The 19,443-nt window shown below is 33.6% G+C and overlaps 1 protein-coding gene across 1 annotated transcript in view; it reads left to right on the top strand.

The window, feature by feature from the left end:
• The window catches only part of LOC147063616 (uncharacterized), a 257,403-nt gene that overhangs the window by 206,536 nt on the left and 31,424 nt on the right, over window positions 1–19,443 (top strand). Inside the window, exon 8 of the mRNA XM_085959431.1 lies at window positions 17,796–18,457. Coding sequence (XP_085815557.1) covers window positions 17,796–18,457 — 662 coding nt within the window. The remainder of the gene's footprint in view (window positions 1–17,795; window positions 18,458–19,443) is intronic.

The following is a 19,443-nucleotide window of genomic DNA, read 5'->3' as shown; positions in this document are numbered from 1 at the left end:
TTTTACCAACGTAAGCACAACGTAGGACATAAATGGTGGATGATCCTCCTCTCTCCAACACCATTAGAAATCACTCTTCTGTTCAGGCTGCTCGAATCTTCTCTAACTGTGACCGAAGAGAACTCGTCTTTTGCAGTTGGCCGAAAGACATTATTTGATGCCAAGCTCATCCAGTACATATAGAGATATTTGTACGCCTGGCTATTCATGAAATGCAGCTTCCACCAACACCAAATTTCGAACACATCTATTGTGATTCTATCAAATTCTTTGAAAGTCCAGGTTTTAACGAGTTTTTAGTGGCTTTTGTGATACTCCATTTTTTCGTATCTTGGTGAATCGACTCTTTCTCTCTCATTCTTGTACATCGTAATTATTTCTTTGATTAATTAGATCTACAAGCATTAACTTAGTTTTAGATTCATTAATTCTAAAGACCAATTCAGTGCGTATATTTTTCTATCCCTGTGGGGATCATGCGTATGATTTTCGCTAATTGCGATTAATATCCTAATTCAAAGATATCTCAATCAACATAAAGATAATTTGTATGTATTAAGATACAAATTTCACAAATATAATATTAGTTTCCATATTTTAGAGCTATGTCAAATTTCCGTGATTTTCGCTTATGTCAGTAGTTAAGGGCCAGTCTAGAAATAGGTCAGAAGGTTTCCGAGGTTGGAATAAATCACTTAGCGCTCTAAAAACTTCCAATTCAATTCGCGTTCGGTGGAAAATTGTCGAAATGCTTTTTGGCCGCATCGATAGCTTTTTAAACTTGATAAGTTTCTATAACTTTCCCTTTCGTATATTATAAAGCAGTTTTATACCATTTAAAATTACAAGAATTACTTCACCACATATATTTTAGTACCTACATATTACGCTTTCAATGTAATGTATTCCCAATGCAAACGAACCATATACATAAAAAAACATTAAAAGGAAGGGAACATTACACAATTAATATAATTCAGTGTGCCAGAAATTGTATTACTTTATGTCTTGACTATAATACCTATTTGAGACAGAAAAGTAAAAAGTTTTAGAAAGATCCAGCATTGTTTTAGCTGTTTATTGACATGATATTGGTCTACGAAGATTGAAAAACTATCATGTAAAGTCTCTAGACAATAATATGGATTTGAACCCGTAATCTCCATATTTAAAACGAACGCTCTTTTAAGCCTCAATTACATTGAGCTTCTTTACGAGCTGTTTATTGGCGAATTTAAAAGCGGGCGTTTCTCGGTAGAGTGTTTACAACTTGCTTATTAGCTTATTCGATGATTACACTGGGCGACTTTACATGCAGATTGTAAATTCGCCAATAAACAGCTCGTAAAGAAGCTCAATGTGATTGAGGCTTCATCGTCAGTTTCCGCCAGAGTCCTAAGGCAGAAAAAAAATAAAGCATTATCTTCTTATTCTTGACGCTAAACCCCTATGTGGGCTTCCTTTCAGGTTTGCCCAAACCTGGTTACCTCTAATTTTGAACAGACACCAAGGACTATACATAACTCAACACGATCTCTTGCACGATACTGACCAAGTCATCGTTTTCTTTCCGGCCTCCCAAATGTCACTTTTGTTATTATTGACTCGTCCATGCTGTGTAGGTACATATTCTCGATCTCGGGTCAGTTTAAGCGTACAGCTCATTGTTGTATTTCCGTATCCACTCTAACTGAGTGTCATTCGTTTATCTGTAGATATCACGCAGTATGTCCCTACCAAATGATACCAGCACTTTTTATATAATATTATTTTAAATAATTCAAGGCCATTTCCGATCCTAATAAAATCATAATATGGGCCTCCACAGAGTGGAGGTTTGCATTAACATATTATTTTGTTTTTACGAGAAATGGATGTCGGCCACTTGTTCAACCTATTAAGTCCATACTCTGACTCATACACAAATTGAAAAACAATATTGTATACTTTCCAGAACCAGAATTAGAACCTGGGATCCACGACGACATAGAAAGATGCTTAAGCCGTGCGGCTATCGTGGGTGAACAAAATAATTAAGTGACACATACATTTAATATATAATTCTACAGTTCATTATTCGTAGAGTGGTGGAAACGAGTCGTGGACACTAACTCTGTGGGCTGATCACCACTTGGGATCAAAAGGTTCTACGGTAGATATGTATACGGATCAGATAGTAAGAATTAGGTATAAAAAATAATGGTTTAAATGTCTTCACCTCCAACACCATTCTACATATTATATAATTTTGAAAAACACTTTCTGAGAGGGTATATTATTATAACCAATAGAAAAAATATTTTTTTTTGAAAAAAGTAAGTCACCCCAACGGGGAATCGAACCCCGTTTCTCCCGGATTTACGCCCCATCCGTCGCATTTGACCAATATGCTACGGCGTGACATACTAATTGCGACAAATTTTAACTATTGGTCAATTTTAATACCTACTCATCAGCGTTCTTTCAAATCAAGCTACTTTGGCAATCGATTTTTGTTTCTTAAATCAAAGTAGGTAACAATTACTATTACTTCGATTACTAACCGACGTCGTGCAATTTCTCCAATATTTTTAGATGTAACTACTTGCACTTGCTAATAATTTATAATTAACTATTTCTTTTATTCAACGAATAATTCAAAAGATTTTTTCTATTGGTTATAATATACTCTCTCAGAAAGTGTTTTTCAAAATTATATATGTTCAATAATCAGAATGATATATTCTTAAATCTTATGAATTATTCGTTGAATAAAAAAATAGTTAATTATAGACCATATTCAGCTGATGCTAGATAAACATATGGCTGGCGCCAGACGTCTGTTACGATTAAGTTAGTAAGTAATGTCAGTTATATGCAAATTGTATATTTTAAATTTCATCATAATATAATTTACCGTCTGATGTCATACCGTAAAAAGATGGCCGTGTAGCATTCAGTTTAGAAAAATACATGTGCATGTATCATTACACAGAAATGGACAGTAATGTCCATTTTTATTAGATTCAATGAAACATAAATTTGATAGTATGACTTGATAATTACTTACAAGCACTTAGTAGAATTTTATATAAATTATACGATATGATTGTATTTCTAATTTACATACATACTTATTTTCTTCTGTCTTTCCATTGTATTCGGGTGGTTTTTATTACACGTTTTATTTAGACATGAATTTAATTTCATTACTATACGGCTAGCACGGTGGCCGCGTGGCTTAAGCGTTGGACTTTCACGCCGTGGGTCTCAGGTTCGAATCCTGGGTCTGGCAAGTACACATATTGTTTTTCAATTTGTGTGTGAGTCAGGGTATGGACCTAATAGGTTGAGCAAGTGGTTGACATCCATTTTCTCGTAAAAAACAAAATCTGTTAATACAAACCACTACTCTGTGGAGGCCCATATGATCCTATTGGGATCGGACATGGTCTAAATTCTATTTACGATACAACATCTCACGGTGAACTGTGATACGCTCAACTGTATAGGTACAACATTCCGGACACGAGTGATGTCTTTGGCTTAATTCATCACAAGGCAGATTGTCTCCTGATTTGTGGAATTTTAAGTACCACAGTTTAAGCGTAGTTAAAAGAAATAATTCGCATGAATCATAGACGGGTTAATGGAGCTTAAAAGTAAAATCACTTAGGTATTCGGAAAATAAAAGACGTAAGAGAGTTCGGTTCAACATTGTAAAGTTTTTAAAAATCGAATTATTTTTTTATAACGAGAAAGTAAAAAATAGATGTGTAGTTATTGAGACCATTAAAGGAAACTAATGCTCGCTAAATTGATATTGTCATTAATAATAAAATTACATATTGGTGGGTAGGCATTGTAAACACATTTGAGAGTATGTGCTCGTAGATTGGATACGCAACTTTTTCGCAGAGAGCAATGAAAAATATTACAAGCTTGCCTCAATTTCTGTTTTCGTTAAATTGGAAAGAATCACCCGTTGAATACTGATTTTACGCATTACGTCCGCAGAATATACTCTCATCTCTTACATACATGTTGCAGATAATATAATAATAAATTTTCGGTCATGTATGGATAAAAAAAATACAAATAACCTAAATCGAAACAGATTTTACTAATTGGATTTACCTGCTTTTTTATAAAGATAATAATATAAATTTTAATATAAAAAGTTTAATATACTCAGTATGTCATCATCGACATATTATTATGTAGATAGAGTTACTGTAAAAGTTAAAATTCTCCGCCGTATATATGGACCGATCAGGGATGGCACCAATTGGAGAAGAAGACATAATGCTGAGCTTTACGGGCTGTACGAAGATTGCAGCGCAGTTCAATCAATTAAGATTAGGAGACTGCGATGGCTAGGTCATGTGCACCGTATGAATGACAATGAACCGGCAAAGAGAGTGATGTCCAGCAATCCAATAGGACGTAGAAGGAGAGGGAGGCCAAAGATTCGCTGGTTGGATGGAGCTGCCAGTGACTGCCGTATTCTGGGGGTACCGAATTGGAAAGCGGCCAGACTGGATAGGGACAGGTGGAGGGAGCTGTTGGAGGAGGCCAGGACCCACACCGGGTTGTTGCGCCCCTGATGATGATGATGAGAGTTACTGCTAGATAAATGTCTCTCCAAGCTGATTTCACTCCCTGCAGTCATATGAAGCTATTAGTTTCAAAGTATTTTTTTTTTTTTTTAATATTTTTCTTAATTCTGATTTTGTAATAATATAAAGTCCAGCTCTGTTTATTAGATACATATAATTAAGCCGGATGTTGATTGCAAATTCGTTTATATTCATGGCAATAAACTTTGCTATTTGCGTTTTCTAATTGTTTACCAAAATGTTTACAAAATGAAAATATTATATTTGCAGTCCTAAATGTACGGTTTTTTTCATTTTTTTTTTAAATATCAAAATATAGAGAGAGGTTATCGACTTTGAAATTAACAGTTTCATATAATGTACTACGTTTTCATGCACTTACAAATTTACTATTTCATCGAACCAATCTGTAAGTTTCATCTCTTTGAACGTTTTCTTTTATGGGTATTTACCTACTAACCATCAGAAACATACATACTTGCCATATACATACTGCAACGTCTCCACACCCGTTGTGCAGACATATACCGTGGTGTAACGAACATTAGGCGCTCTTAAAATTTGTGATGCCGATAGTGTCCCAGGAGCAACTTTCCAAGACCTTGGTTGGCGTGTACTAGAGTGTGCATGATTCCTACTTAGATATTATTATGTATTACGGTCAATTCTCCATTAGAAAAGACCTTCTCGCTCGCCGTAACTTTTTAAAATTTGAAAAATTTAACCTTGTAGACACCAAGTCGCAATAGCCGACCGGTCCAACTGAGGGTCGGACCGACTTGAGAAGCTCTTCCCTTTCAACCAACATATGAGACACTCCCAGAGGATGTGATCGGCATCCTGCAATTCGCCACATAAGCAAATCGGAGATTCTATTACGCCAAGCTGACTGAACTGAGAAGTCCAAAACATACATAGAAATCCAAAACATACATACTAGAAAAAAAAAACAGACTGACGTCAAGTTTTAACCAAATTTTATTCGCAAGTACAACAACATTGCTAAAATAATAAGAGCGTCCTCCCACGCCTCCAAATATAACTCGAATCCGAGCCAACTTTTTTTTCTAGTAAGTATGTGTGCTTTTAAAGTTATCCAAAATTATGTATTTTCAATGATAAATAATCTAACATTTTTAAAATCCCGTATAAATTTAGATCGAATAAAAATAATAACATACTAAGTATTGAACATACATAATTTTGAAAACACTTGTAACCAGTAGAAAAAATCTTTTTGAAAATAAAAATAAAATAGTTAATCAAAAATTATTAGCAAGTTCAAGTAAGTTACAACAAAAAATCTTGGAGTGATCCGTGACGTTGGTTAGTAATTAAAGTAATACCTACTTTGATTTAAAATACAAACGCCAATCGCCATTTGGAAAGCGCTTCAGTGAATATTAAAAGCCGTTAGGTAAAATTTGTTGCAATTAAGTATGGCTTCTTTAGCATAGTGGTCTATGTGCGTAGGCGCGATATCCGAGAGATGCAGTTTCGATTCTTGGGGTGTCTTACTTTTTTTAAAGTTTTTTTTCGGTACAGTTCGGTTATGAGGAATACAGCGGAAAACACATTTTGAAAATACCCGATATACTGGATTATTTGTTATTTTGGGTTAGTTTAGGTTGGCTTAGGTTAGGTTAGGTTTGGTTAGGTTAACCTAAAAAAGTAACCAGTATATCGGGTATTTTCAAAATGCGTTTTCCGCTGTATTCCTCATAACCGAACTGTACAATTTTTTATATTGGTAATATATTTTCTCAGAAGTGTTTTCAAAACTATGTATATTCAATAATTAGAATGTTACATTCTTAAATCTTATGAATTATTCGTTGAATAAAAAAAACCGCAGTTGACTAATCGACTGATACCACTCTATGAATTTTCGGGTTAGTTACAGGTTTTAATGTCAGAGCTAAATCAAAATCGTGATTTTTAACATAAATCAGGAGGAGGTAACCATATTTATACATGGAGTGATCATGTGAAAAAAATCAGAATGGATTACCAGAGCGTTGTGGTAGCTGGTGCATTCTAGATCGGGCAGAAAATGACAGGCGCCAATATATTTTTAGTAAAAATCACAATTTAAATCTAAAATTAAACAATATTATTATTATTATTTAGTAATTTATAATGTGCGTAATTAAACATATCCATGGGCAAATGTATTGTGCCCATAGGCCTCGTGTTGAAAATTCCATGGTTATACAAATGCTTGAATAAAGGCACTTTTTTACGCAGTCGCGTGTTACCAATAATATTAATATGTAGACGTCGGTTTCACTTCGATTCTCAGCGCATCTATTCTATATGCAAGACTTCTATCGGCAACTATCGAGGGTAATTTTTCATATGTTTGTATCGAACTATTATAATTGTTACAACTAGTTAGCCGTCCAAACAGTCAAAACTGTCTATCTCGCTCTAAAATTTAGTGCAGCCAAAAGAGGTACTGTTAAAACATAGCACTTATTGTAACAATTGCAACTAACTTATTGTAATTGTTACAATACGTGCTAATACTTTTTCGACCATGTCCGATCCTGATAGGATCATATGGGCCTCCACAGAGTGGAGGTTTTGTATTGACAGATTTTGTTTTTTACGAGAAATGGATGTCAGCCACTTGCTCAACCTATTAGGTCCATACCCTGACACACACAAATTGAAAAACAATATGTGTACTTGCCAGACCCAGGATTCGAACTTGGGACCCACGGCTTTATTGTCCAACGCTTATGCCGCGTGGCCACCGTTATTGACTGGACATAAAGTTGTGAGCTATACTGACAAGCATGGTCCCCACATCCTGAAGCGAGCCCCCAAGCCAGGATCTTTGTCGGGCCTCCCTACCTATCGCTAGGGTTAAAAGCTCTACAGAAACGTTTTCAAACGGTGTTCCAAGGGGTATTCAGTGTATTTTTAGCAATTTTATGTATTTTCCAATAAATCCACTTGAGTTTTGAAGTTTTCGAATATCGACACACGATAATCAAAATTTGCATCACACAATCGCATATTGTAGAATGTTATCAAATATTCTTAAAGTAAAATAGCCCGCAGGCGACTTTTTTTTATCATAAAAGCAAATTTGTGATGACTGTGTGTTTATCTCACGTGGGCCTCCCCAGAGCCCGGGCCCCCAGGCGCTGTCAACCCCCCCCCCCCCCCCTTGTGGGGGCTATGCTGACAAGTATTATAAAAACCCATTGAAAACCCTTAAAATAAATTTATATTACTTACATAATCATGAACCACACACAAACACGTTCATGCAATATTTACATAATACAACCATGAGAGTATTTTTGTTGGTCAAATAAAAACTAATGATAATACGCCTATTTTACATAGCCATAATAATGGTAATATTCTTTTAGACCTTTGGCTTAGTAGGGTTAAATTTTATGTATGATTTTTTACTAAGCAAGTCACGTAACGATTCGGAACCCGGTCTTGTACGCAGTCGATCAGTGGACCCGTTATCCTCCCGCCAGAGACGTCACTGATTGATTCACCACACTCATACAAAAAGCTTTTTTATTGTGACTTTTTCTATGAATGTAGTTCTTATTACGTGTTTTGTGGGATTTTTTTTATCTATCTCGAGTAAGTGTTTTATTTTGTCGTAATATTGAGACTGACCAATTTTGTGACAGAAAGATAGTATCGTATCTAAATTACTGTGTTTTATTTCTTTTAACTAGTATAACGTGAAAATTATTAATCGGCGGCTATAAGTTTGATTTACGATACCTATTTAAGTTTTTTTTTGTTTTTAAATAATATATTGAACATTACAAATTGTCAATTTAAGACATTCACAATATGACATTTAGAAACAAATAAATATTATTAAGACAGTATTATATAAAAGAAGAAATAGATCAGTATTAAGTTATTAAAAGGTAGAAAAGTGTAAATACAAAAAATATAAATTAGATTCAAGGAAGTACACCTAATGAGCTAAGCAGACTCAGTTATATATAATATTTTAAGTATTTATAAAACAACGTCTACCTATACTCATCCTCGCGTAGGTGGAATATATCAACATCCAAAGCGATTTGGTTGAACATAGTTATTGCCCTCCCAATTAACATTACCAATGGCAGGTTAGTTCTGCTCCTTGGGAGAACAAACAACTGATGCTCCCGATTTATAAGATAGTTATCAGGGACACATAAGTCAATACTACTAAGAATGCAAGAGTTCTCATTTACACCACGTATAAGTCGAAAAAAATACATGGCCAAATATTGATATCTTCTAGCATTTAAACTTACAGTTCCTAAGAGAAAGCCAGTTTTATATGTTTACAACTAGTTTTGTCTAAAAAATACTTCAGAACAATCATAGTTATCTGACGATCATATCGTTAAATTCCGAAAATTCTGTCAAAATTAATATCTTAAATATTGAACAATTAACGAAACATTTTTTTGATATGTGACTATATCGGGGTACAATGAAGATATCCTAGACTGTTCATATTACCAATGAGGGGTTTTTAAGACGACCGAATAAGGCAGAAATTTTATCGCTGAAAAGCTATATTATGTGGAGAGGGTCCAGAAGATATTTTTGAGACTCCTTTACTTTCGGCTGTATGGATATTACCCGTGGCTCTCCGAATGACTCTCTTCTATTTGGTATGCTTATATACTGTAGCTTAAAGTTGAGAAGGTATCTTTATTTAGCTATATAATTTTTCCGACTTATACGCGGCGTAAATGGAAATTTTGCCATTCTTGGTAGTATTGACTTGTGTGTCTCTGATAATTATCTTAGAAATCGGAGGCAACCGTTGCTTGTTTTCTCAAGGTACAGAACTAACCGTCCATTATCAATACCAATTGGGAGGACAATGACTATATTTAAAAATCACTTCGGATATTTATATATTCCATTTACGTGAGAGTGGATTTAGGTGGACGTTGTATTATATTTTTTTAAGATAGTATATAATGTAATTCACTCTGTATATCTACTTCCATGTACTTTTATTTTTATTATTTACTTATATTAACCTGTTTTTTATTTCAACATTGTTGACACTTTCTTTATGTCATATTGTGAACGCTTAGAATTTATAATTTGGCATGTTCATTATATTATGTTAAGTAAATAAATAAATTTTAATTAAATTAAATTTATATTTACCACAATGAGTAGTATGATTTTTACTCCAACTTAAAATGCAGTAGAAGGTAGAGGGTAACAGAAGCCAAAATGAATGACGAATTGCGAAATTTCGGGATTATACCTTCGCTGCATGTCGTGTAAAAATAGTTGCTTGTGACTCTAGCTGTTCAAACTAAAATGACGTATACCACCAATGCTCGGCAATTTAACAACACGTGTTTTGTGAATAATGATGACGATGTGATTATTAGACGTTTAAATGTGAGAACTGGCTAAGTGGTCCAATATCTAAGGTGTTAGGGATCTGATATAACTGACCCAGGATAGGAGGGTATACAGCAAGTAAGAGTTAGTAACTAACCTTCGATCGAAGACACCATCAAAAAGGAAGATGATAATATAGACCCAATCCAATAAACTATTTATTCCAATTTAATATACATTATACACCTTGAAGCCTACTACAATGGCCGAGTGCGTATCAGCCTATAATATTCAAATCCCAAGTCTGCCAAAAAATCACATGTTGTTTTTTGACCCAGAGTATGGACGTTAGGTTGAGCAAGTAGCCAATATCCATTTCTCGTAAAAACAAAAATCTGTCAATACTGCCATTACTGTGTGGATGCCCATATGGTTTAATTAAAATTGATTAAAAAATTTGGTCCTGTTCGGTTAAAGCGGATACCGCGGAAAACGCATTTTGAAAATAGCCGATAAACTGGATTATTTGTTAGTTTGGGTTAGCTTAGGTTAGGTTAGGTTGGGTTAGGTTAGGTTTGGTTAGCTTAACCTAACAAATAATTCAGTTTATCGGCTATTTTCAAAATGCGTTTTCCGCTGTATCCGCTTTAACCGAACAGTACCAAAAATTTCACCATAAATACGTAATATTGTTACATTCTATATCATCGTCTATTTCTCGGAATACTCCCCCCCCCCCATCTACGTGTAGGTATTTTATGGACGATTTTGCGATGATGCGAATGCATGATGATGATGCGAAAAAGGTTTCGAATTATTTCTCTAATTAACGGAAAAAAACCAGGTTTTGTTTTCTTTTTTGAAAAAATTATCAATTTATTAATAATATATATACATTTTTAAAAAGTCTTTAATTACATCTTTCCCTTTAAAGGTTGCTCTCTCTAAAAAAATATTTTTACCAAATTACCTTCGTTATTTTAATAACATTAAGTCAATTATTTATTGATGATTAGCATGCCGTAGGTATCGTTTAACGCTCAGCGAGCCATTTTCCATTTTCCACTTTTCTTTGTTGTGTGGAAAATTACTTTACTTACGTTGGAAAAATTTTCAGGGCGGCAAAAAATATATTTTATCCCAGCAACTTTTTAATTCATGTTTTCTTTAGGCGAGCATTTTTTGCAAATAATTTTTGTCTTCTGAAAATTTCTCTCGTATATTAATATGTTAGTATAATAGTTACATACAGCCTTATATAAAATTCTTTTCAGTTTATTTATGTTTTTTTTAATTTAATTCTGTTTGTAACAGTAAAAATGATATATTAATAATATATATAGGTATGTAAAAAAATTAACGAAAATGTTGATTGTGCGAGACCATAAATTATTATTTATTTATTTATTTAGAAAAGAGTATTATGATATTACAGCGATTGGCAAATGCGCCATAATACATAATAAATACAAATTATAAAAATGACTTAATTACAAATAACAACCAATATAATAAGAAAGTATGTGCTTATGTAGATATTAAAGTAAAATGATAAATACAAATATAAATTTTACGTATTTAATACGTCCACAAACATGATATAGTTAATAAAAAATAAATCAACCTTTATGGTCCCATCAAATAAATTAATCGCACGATACACAACATCATGAAACATCACATCCGTTCTGCGACGGGGTATAATGAAGACCGTAGGGTTACGAGTGATATTGGTGGGAACATGAACATTAATATTTTCCAGTATATGTGGATTGTAAATGAACCCACGAAGAAGTATAAAGAAATGCTTTAAAATTGCAATCACTCTTCGGGTGGACAAGGATTGTATTGATAGCATACCCAGAAGAAAACTAGTCGGAAAATTCATTTTATTATCATTATCATAAGGGGGGACATGCTCAGCGTATGTCAAAATGGAGCTTTTATGCTATTTTCAAAGCATGATCTTGGACATTCCTTAAACGTTGTAGATAATCTATTTACATCATTTTGAAGCCTTTTTATCAGTTATATTTATTTTAAACATTTGATGACTGCATAAAGTATTTTTATTATATAAAATAGTATTCTTTTAAACCTCTCGCTCTAATGTTTTAGAATATAGTCATATTTCAGTACATCCATGTGAAGTTCTGTTAAGATTTTTTATATTTATTAATTTTTAAAAGCATTTAAAAACCATTAGTAAAATTTATGTCGACATTATTATAGTGAAATATTTACAATAAAAAATTATATCGATAATCTCTGTGATCCCAAATTTGACAAGAATTAGGCATTTTATTATACAAAAAATGGGCGAGATTTACAAATTTAAAGATACTTTTAAAGATACTGATTATAAGCTATGTCGTTGACCATTCAAATGTGATAAACATTCTACGAATAATGTTTGCTTTTTAATAATTATTGACTTAACAATAAGGAAGTATTTTTTAGAAATACGCCATTTCTATTAGCATTTCCCAGTAGCTAAGCTACAACATACGGGCGTAGCCATAAATTGACAATTGATAAATAAAGTAGGGAGTAAGATCATGGTAACGCGCGTGTTTGAACATGTACCGTTTTAAAAAAAATCGGTTAGGTTAGGTACGAGGGTGGGTCAATAATTCCTTAGAAAAAAGCATTAAAACAGTTTTTATTTTTGTATTTTTTTTTTATTTCTCAACATAATCTCCTTGGAGCTCAATACACTTGGTAAGACGTTTCTCAATTTTTTTTAAACCGTCAGAAAAATAAGTTTTCGGAAGGTCCTCAAAATAAGCATTTGTCCGATCGATGACTTCTTCATTTGAAAAAAAACGTTGTCCACTTAGCCATTTTTTTAAGTTTGGGAAAAGGAAAAAGTCACTGGGGGCTAAATCTGGCGAATACGGTGGGTGGTCGACCAATTCGAACTTCAATTCTTCAATTTTAGCCATTGATCGTAAACATGTGTGAACACGGGCATTGTCCTGATGAAAGAGGATTTTTTTCCTGTTTAAATGAGGCCGTTTTTCTTCAATTTTGTTTTTTAGCTGATCCAATAAAGATGCATAATAATCCCCTGTTATTGTTTTTCCTTTTTCCAAATAGTCAACGAAAATAATTTCACGTGCATCCCAAAATACAGTAACCATAACCTTACCAGCTGATTTTACGGTTTTCGCCTTCTTTGGACATGGTTTGCCTTCGCAATCCACTGCTTTGACTGTTCTTTCCTCTCGGGAGTATAGTGGTGTATCCATGTTTCATCCACAGTCACAAAGCGACGAAAAAATTCATCCGGATTGCGTTGCATGAGCGACAACAGGGCTTTAGAGGCCACCACCCTATTGCGTTTATTGTCGACTGTGAGCAAACGCGGCACCCATCTTGCAGAAATATTTTTCATGCCCAATTTGTCACGTAAAATAGAAATGACGCTACCTTTTGAGATCCCTGTAACCTCAATTATCTCACTCAACTTTAATCTTCGGTCACTTAACACCATATCGTGGATTTTATTGATCATTTCTGGTGTAGTCACCTCTACAGGACGTCCTGAGCGTGGTTCATCCTGTGTTGATGTACGACCACGTTTAAATTCATTTAACCAGTTATAAATAGTTGCAAGTGAAGGAGCAGATATGCCGTGAACTAAATCCAACTCATTTTTTATTTCCTTTGCTGTTAACCCTTTTATATTAAAATGTTTAATAACAGCTCTAAACTCAATTTTCTCCATTTTCCATTTTTCCATTTTCCACAAGCATTTTTTTAAATGTACGAGAAACACACAACAACCCGACCAATCTGATTGAAACTTCGCAGCATACTGAATCGGTAGTGCCGCTGCATGAAAACAAACCGCTTACAGTACTAGTCGCGCCACCTGTCGGCTTTTCTAAGGACTTATTGACCCACCCTCGTATCTATTTTAAACATTAGAGCGAGTCAGCATGTGGGCCGTTAAGTAGAGAAATCTGAGAAATCTATTGTGAACTCGATCCAACTTATTTGCTTGGAAGGATCTGTTAGGACTTCGAATAATGCTGGCATATTCAAGAATACTCAACACAAATGATACGTATAATGTACGTAGCACTCGGACGTTTTCAAAATATGATCTTGAAACCCTCATAACAAAAGCAAGCATTTTGCTAGATCTAGTACTGATGTTAAGAATATGCTGATTGAAATTGAGCTTTGACGGTGATACAATACAACCAAATTTTGTATTACCGTTGCCTTACTCAATTTTATTCCAGACAATGTATATGGGAACAATAAGGTGTGTATTGAACGACTTTTGAACGTCAATATATCTTGTAAATTAATCCAAAATAACTAATTGTTCAGAAGATAGAATAAATCGTCTGGTGTTTTAAATATAAATTGAGAAAGTCGCTCTGAACCAGTATTTTTCAACCTTTCTGCTAAAGCGGCACACTTGATCATCTACAAAATTCTATAGCACACCAAGCAACGACACAATAATAGTTAAACATGTCGACTAAGTAAATTTTATCACACATTTCGACAGCTTAATCTGCAAACCGGATAACTCAATTCGGAAAAATTGTTCAAGTAGAAGAAAAAACTTAATAATTTAACTATCGAGCGGAAAATTCCAAATTAATACACTATCTTAGCTTCCCGTTTATATGTAAAGAAAAATTATATAAAGAGCGGAGTTGTTCCATTTACAATATTGGAAATTTGTCACCTGCAGTTAGTTGTTTTGTGTGAAGATCGATAATGCATTTATTTATAGGTTTAAGATTTTGAAATTTTATGATAACATACTTTATAACAAAATGCCACCAAAATCTCATGTTTGGTCAAAAGTACAGTTAGCTGATTTGCAGATTGTAAAATATATTTTTTTTCGTTCTAATTTTACATAATATTATTTTTTTGAGTTTTGGATTTCAGTCAAAACTTGTCTGGAATCTCAAATGCTATCATTACTTTACTTTACAATCTACTTCGTTAACATGAAATTTCACGAGTAGGCAGTCGCGCTAAAAAGCTCAGTACAGATTTAAAATGGTGAGCTCGTTGTAACTCATTAGAGCTTAGAAAGCTCGGCGACCTATTTCCTGTTGAACTTTACGCCGAGTGCCTAACTGTGCCCACATTGCTCCCGGGAATGCATATCTTGGACAGGGGATTTGAAACTTTTTAAAACTTATCTAGAAATTGCCTTCATGCAGATCATCTGGTAGAATTATTCGCCTCCATCCATTACTCCTCAACTCATAATTATCATCGCGGTTACATAAGTGTTGACTTATTTACCATAATATAAAGGTAAGTATACGTGGAAAAAAACATTATATACCTACACTGAAAAAAAATATTGTATGGTAATATATGTGCAAAGGACAGAAATATCATATTATAGTTACTAGGTTCACAGATGGTTTCTAGAGCTGGTCATTCATATATATCACATCAGCTCCTCTTGATCATCTCCTATGGCTTATGGATCGTGATCATCCTAAAAATTCAACCAGTGTGTCGCGGTGCACTGCTTTCAAAAATAATCTTGTATATTATACAATACTTACTTAATAGCCAAATTTACGTACATGGCTAGTAATATATTTGAACACCTTCATGAACTTAATAGAACAATGCAAGGTTAGAATAAAAATATATTGACGTGCTCTGATAAATTAGGAGTTAAAGTTAAGACAAGGATCTTTACGTACCAAAGGATCTACCAGACCACCATTGAAAAAGAGCAATTAATTTTGGATCCATTTCAAAACCATTTAACTTTGCTGCAAAAGAAATTTCATCATTACTTTCACACAATCAATACAACTGGATTCGAAACCCTTTTACAACCAATGCCGAAAATTCTATAGAAATGTTTTCCCTATAAATTCGAGATGAATTTGTTGACTTGAGAAACAAGGGATGCTAAAACTGAACTTCGCCGATGTTCCATTGGCTATTTTCTAGATTTCGGTTAATAAAGAATATCCTCGTATTTCTGACAAGGCTATCGCAGATCAATTCTCATTTTCTACGACATATTATCTAGGTGAGCAAAGTTTTTCAACTCAAGTTATAATTAAAAATGATAATCAGTCGTGCTAATGTAATTTTGGTGTATACAATTTTTAACTTGTGGTGTGCCGAGAAATTTTGGGAAGCCTCTGGTGTGCCGTAGGTGAAAAAAGGTTGCGGAGCACTGATCTAGAGTGCGAAAATTATAACTTGAAATGTCATGGCCTCCGTCGTGGCGCTGTGATATATTATGAAAGGATTGCCAATATAAGGAGACTTTATTTCCCAAATGAAAGACAATACCAGACGACAATATTTTTCCAATGTGTCAGGATATTTTTAGTTATGTGGTAACACTGTGAATATCTAGCTCTCATTGTAGCGATTCTATCATCGACTTTATAAGTTTTACCTTGTAAGTTTATCTTTTACTTAAATTAAAAAATATTTTACCTTTTAATGTTTGCAGATACCTACATATTTATTAATTAATCCAGTTTAAATTGTAAATAATTATCAACAAAAAATATCTAATTGCAAGCTTCGTATTTTTCTCCTAGGTGCCTCTGGTAGGTAGAGAATTCGCCTTATTATGACTAGGCTAATAAAACCAATGAATATAATATACGAGTATGTTCAGAAAATTAATATTGTGTTTATTTATTTTAAGTGAATTATTGAATTAACTGTGCGCGAATTACCAATAAACATTTAAATATACATAGTTCTAAATTATTTTTAACTAAAAATAGATACCCATATAACAAAAGTAAAGGTTGAGTACCTCTGGTTTATACTAGTTGTTTCGTACATGGTGAAATTAAATCAAAAAGGGGTATTTTTTAAGAACAACTTTATTTCATTTTTAATCAAGCTTGCTTACTTTTGGATTTTTAGTTTCTCAAACTTTAACGAGCAAAATACACACAGTACACTATATATCTACTCACATATTGTATACCTTTACTTGGGTTTTGTTGAAAATTTTAAATTGAGAGTGTGCTAATTAACTGTGAATTTTGAAGTTTTTGTAAGAAGTGTTTTTATAATAATTTAGGCGTTCTATACAATAATTAAAATATGGGGTTAGCAACTATAAATGAAAGTTACTTTGGCATTGAAAACTTCTTCGTTGAGATCTCGTGACATTTGTGTTATAGAGTATTTATCAACCTCTTATATGAGCAATATGATCGTATGCTCTATGGTCACATCATGTGTTGTAATAGGCAGCCAACGTGGCAGCAACCATAACCGGAAGCGACAAACATCTCGCGTCGCTATTAATTTAGCTTTAAGCGCCAATATTTTGTTTTCTATTATATTAAAAGATGTTGCGTTAACTCTATGTAGGTAATACTTAGGTAGGATAATACTTTATAAGTATTTCTTCTGTGAATGTCAACTAACTTTCATAGATTAAGTCAATATGATATACCTATATAAATCTGAGTAGTTTATACACTTAAAATAAATTTCAGAATGCTTTTAACTTTGGTGTATAATAAAATAAAAGTATAATAACTGGGTAACAAAAATATAAGCCAATGGTTTTTAATCCATATTTTTTCGTAATCGAATCATATACCTCAATATATTCTTTTTTTAAATTCTATGTGCGTTTAGATTCAATGATTGGATTTAAATCAATTGAGCGAAAGTTAACTGCCAAACCTTGGAAAAGCTTTATTTTCTCGAAGTACATACTTCGTTTGTTATACTTATATAACTTTTTCTTGTATTTATTTTAAATTGCCCGATCTTACACTGAAAAGTTCCCACCAATATAAAAGAAGTTAAACTTTATCTTAACAAAAACTTTCTCATTTGTTACAGCAATGGAGTGTTCAGACGACCGCCAAAAACTCTTCAACGACTCATGCTACCTTATTGTTAGCTACCCCGAAGTCACCTGGTCAACGGCACATCAGATCTGCAGAGGAGCACGAGCGCAATTAGCCAGCGTCCTTTCACCAGAAGAACAAGCTTTCATCACCAGCACCATCCGAAATAGTGCCGAATACTCCAATAGCGCCGTATACTGGTTAGGCGGAAAAATGACTGGCGTTGGAATATACGAATGGAGCGATGGAACGATGGTTACTTCATTCTCTGGCTGGCCTCCTGGAAGATCACCAGCAGAAATGGACATATTAGACGTGCCAGATCCGCTAAATCCAACGTGTCTAGGAGTCCAGTGGGAAACTTCACCGACTCCTTCGTTACCAAGTGGTCTGTATTGGACTTCGCGTAAATGCTCGAGTGTTGGAGGGTATGTATGTAAGAGGAAGAATCTTTCTCCAATACCCGAACTGAAGATGAACGGACCCGTCAATGATACCGAAGGGAGGATCACGACTCCGAATTATCCGTTGAGTTATCCGAATAATATGAACTATGAAGTTCTGCTAAGCGGGCCGGATAGTTCAAGACTTGTTGTGCAGTTTTCCAAGATCGATATGGAGTATCAGAAAGATTGTCTATATGATTATGTGGAGGTGAGATTTTAACAACATTTTTCCTTTAACCTGGCTCTAGAAACATTACCTTATATTTATTTGTCGTGTATTATTTATAACGCGTCAGAATAAACATATGAAAATTGGTAAAAGAGAGCGTGACAGAAAAAAGACGTATTAATTAAACATACATGTAAACGCAAATTCTAAATTATCCCTTTTTAATCGGGTTGTGAAAGAAACCAAATTATATAGTCATTTTAGTTAATACGCACTCTATCTTCAAACTTTAACTATTCATAAAATCATTTAAAAAAGCACATAAAATAATATTAATACTATTGACCGAAGGTACTTGATGGATTTTGAATTTTAATTTTAATGGATTTAAGTTTTGTACTATTCCATTTGAGTCGTTTTTTGTTACCCGGGTTTGGCCTTTCGGCATCTTCAAGCACAGTGTACACTCACCAAAAGGCGAATAAACACTGACACCGAATACTATTAACTCTAACTTATATTCTAATGGATTTAAGTGTTGTACTACCTATTCCATTTGAGTTTTGCTCTATTCCATTACTCAAATGGAAGAGTACAAAATATAAATCCATTAGAATTTAAATTCAAATTCCATCAAGTACCTTCAGTCGATAGTATTAATATTCTAACTTATATAACAAATCAATACAATAAAGTAGGTAAACACTTATCACCTACCTATTAAGTCAAGGGTCACAGTAAAAAAAATAACATTTTAAATAACGTTTGTAAAAAACCCCTAATAATAAGTATTATAAAATAAGTATTATTTTTCAATAGCATCCCTACAAGCAAATGTCATCGCATGGCACTGATATACATAAAATTATTATTTAGTATGTTCCTAAAACTGGCATTTTCATTTTTAAATAGGTACTATGACATCGTGAATCTAGCTAGTGTGGTTCTTACATTCTCTGTTTCTCATTGTTGAGTACCAAATCTATGCATATAATATCCCAATTTCTTCATTTCCAATCTACCTA

The sequence above is a fragment of the Rhyacophila brunnea genome, unplaced genomic scaffold, assembly GCF_057557595.1.
Source record: "Rhyacophila brunnea isolate RB1 unplaced genomic scaffold, BYU_Rbru_1.0 scaffold_9, whole genome shotgun sequence".
NCBI lineage: Eukaryota > Metazoa > Arthropoda > Insecta > Trichoptera > Rhyacophilidae > Rhyacophila > Rhyacophila brunnea.
The sequence above is the reverse complement of the archived record's forward strand: the minus strand, read 5'-3'. Positions and strand labels throughout refer to the sequence as shown.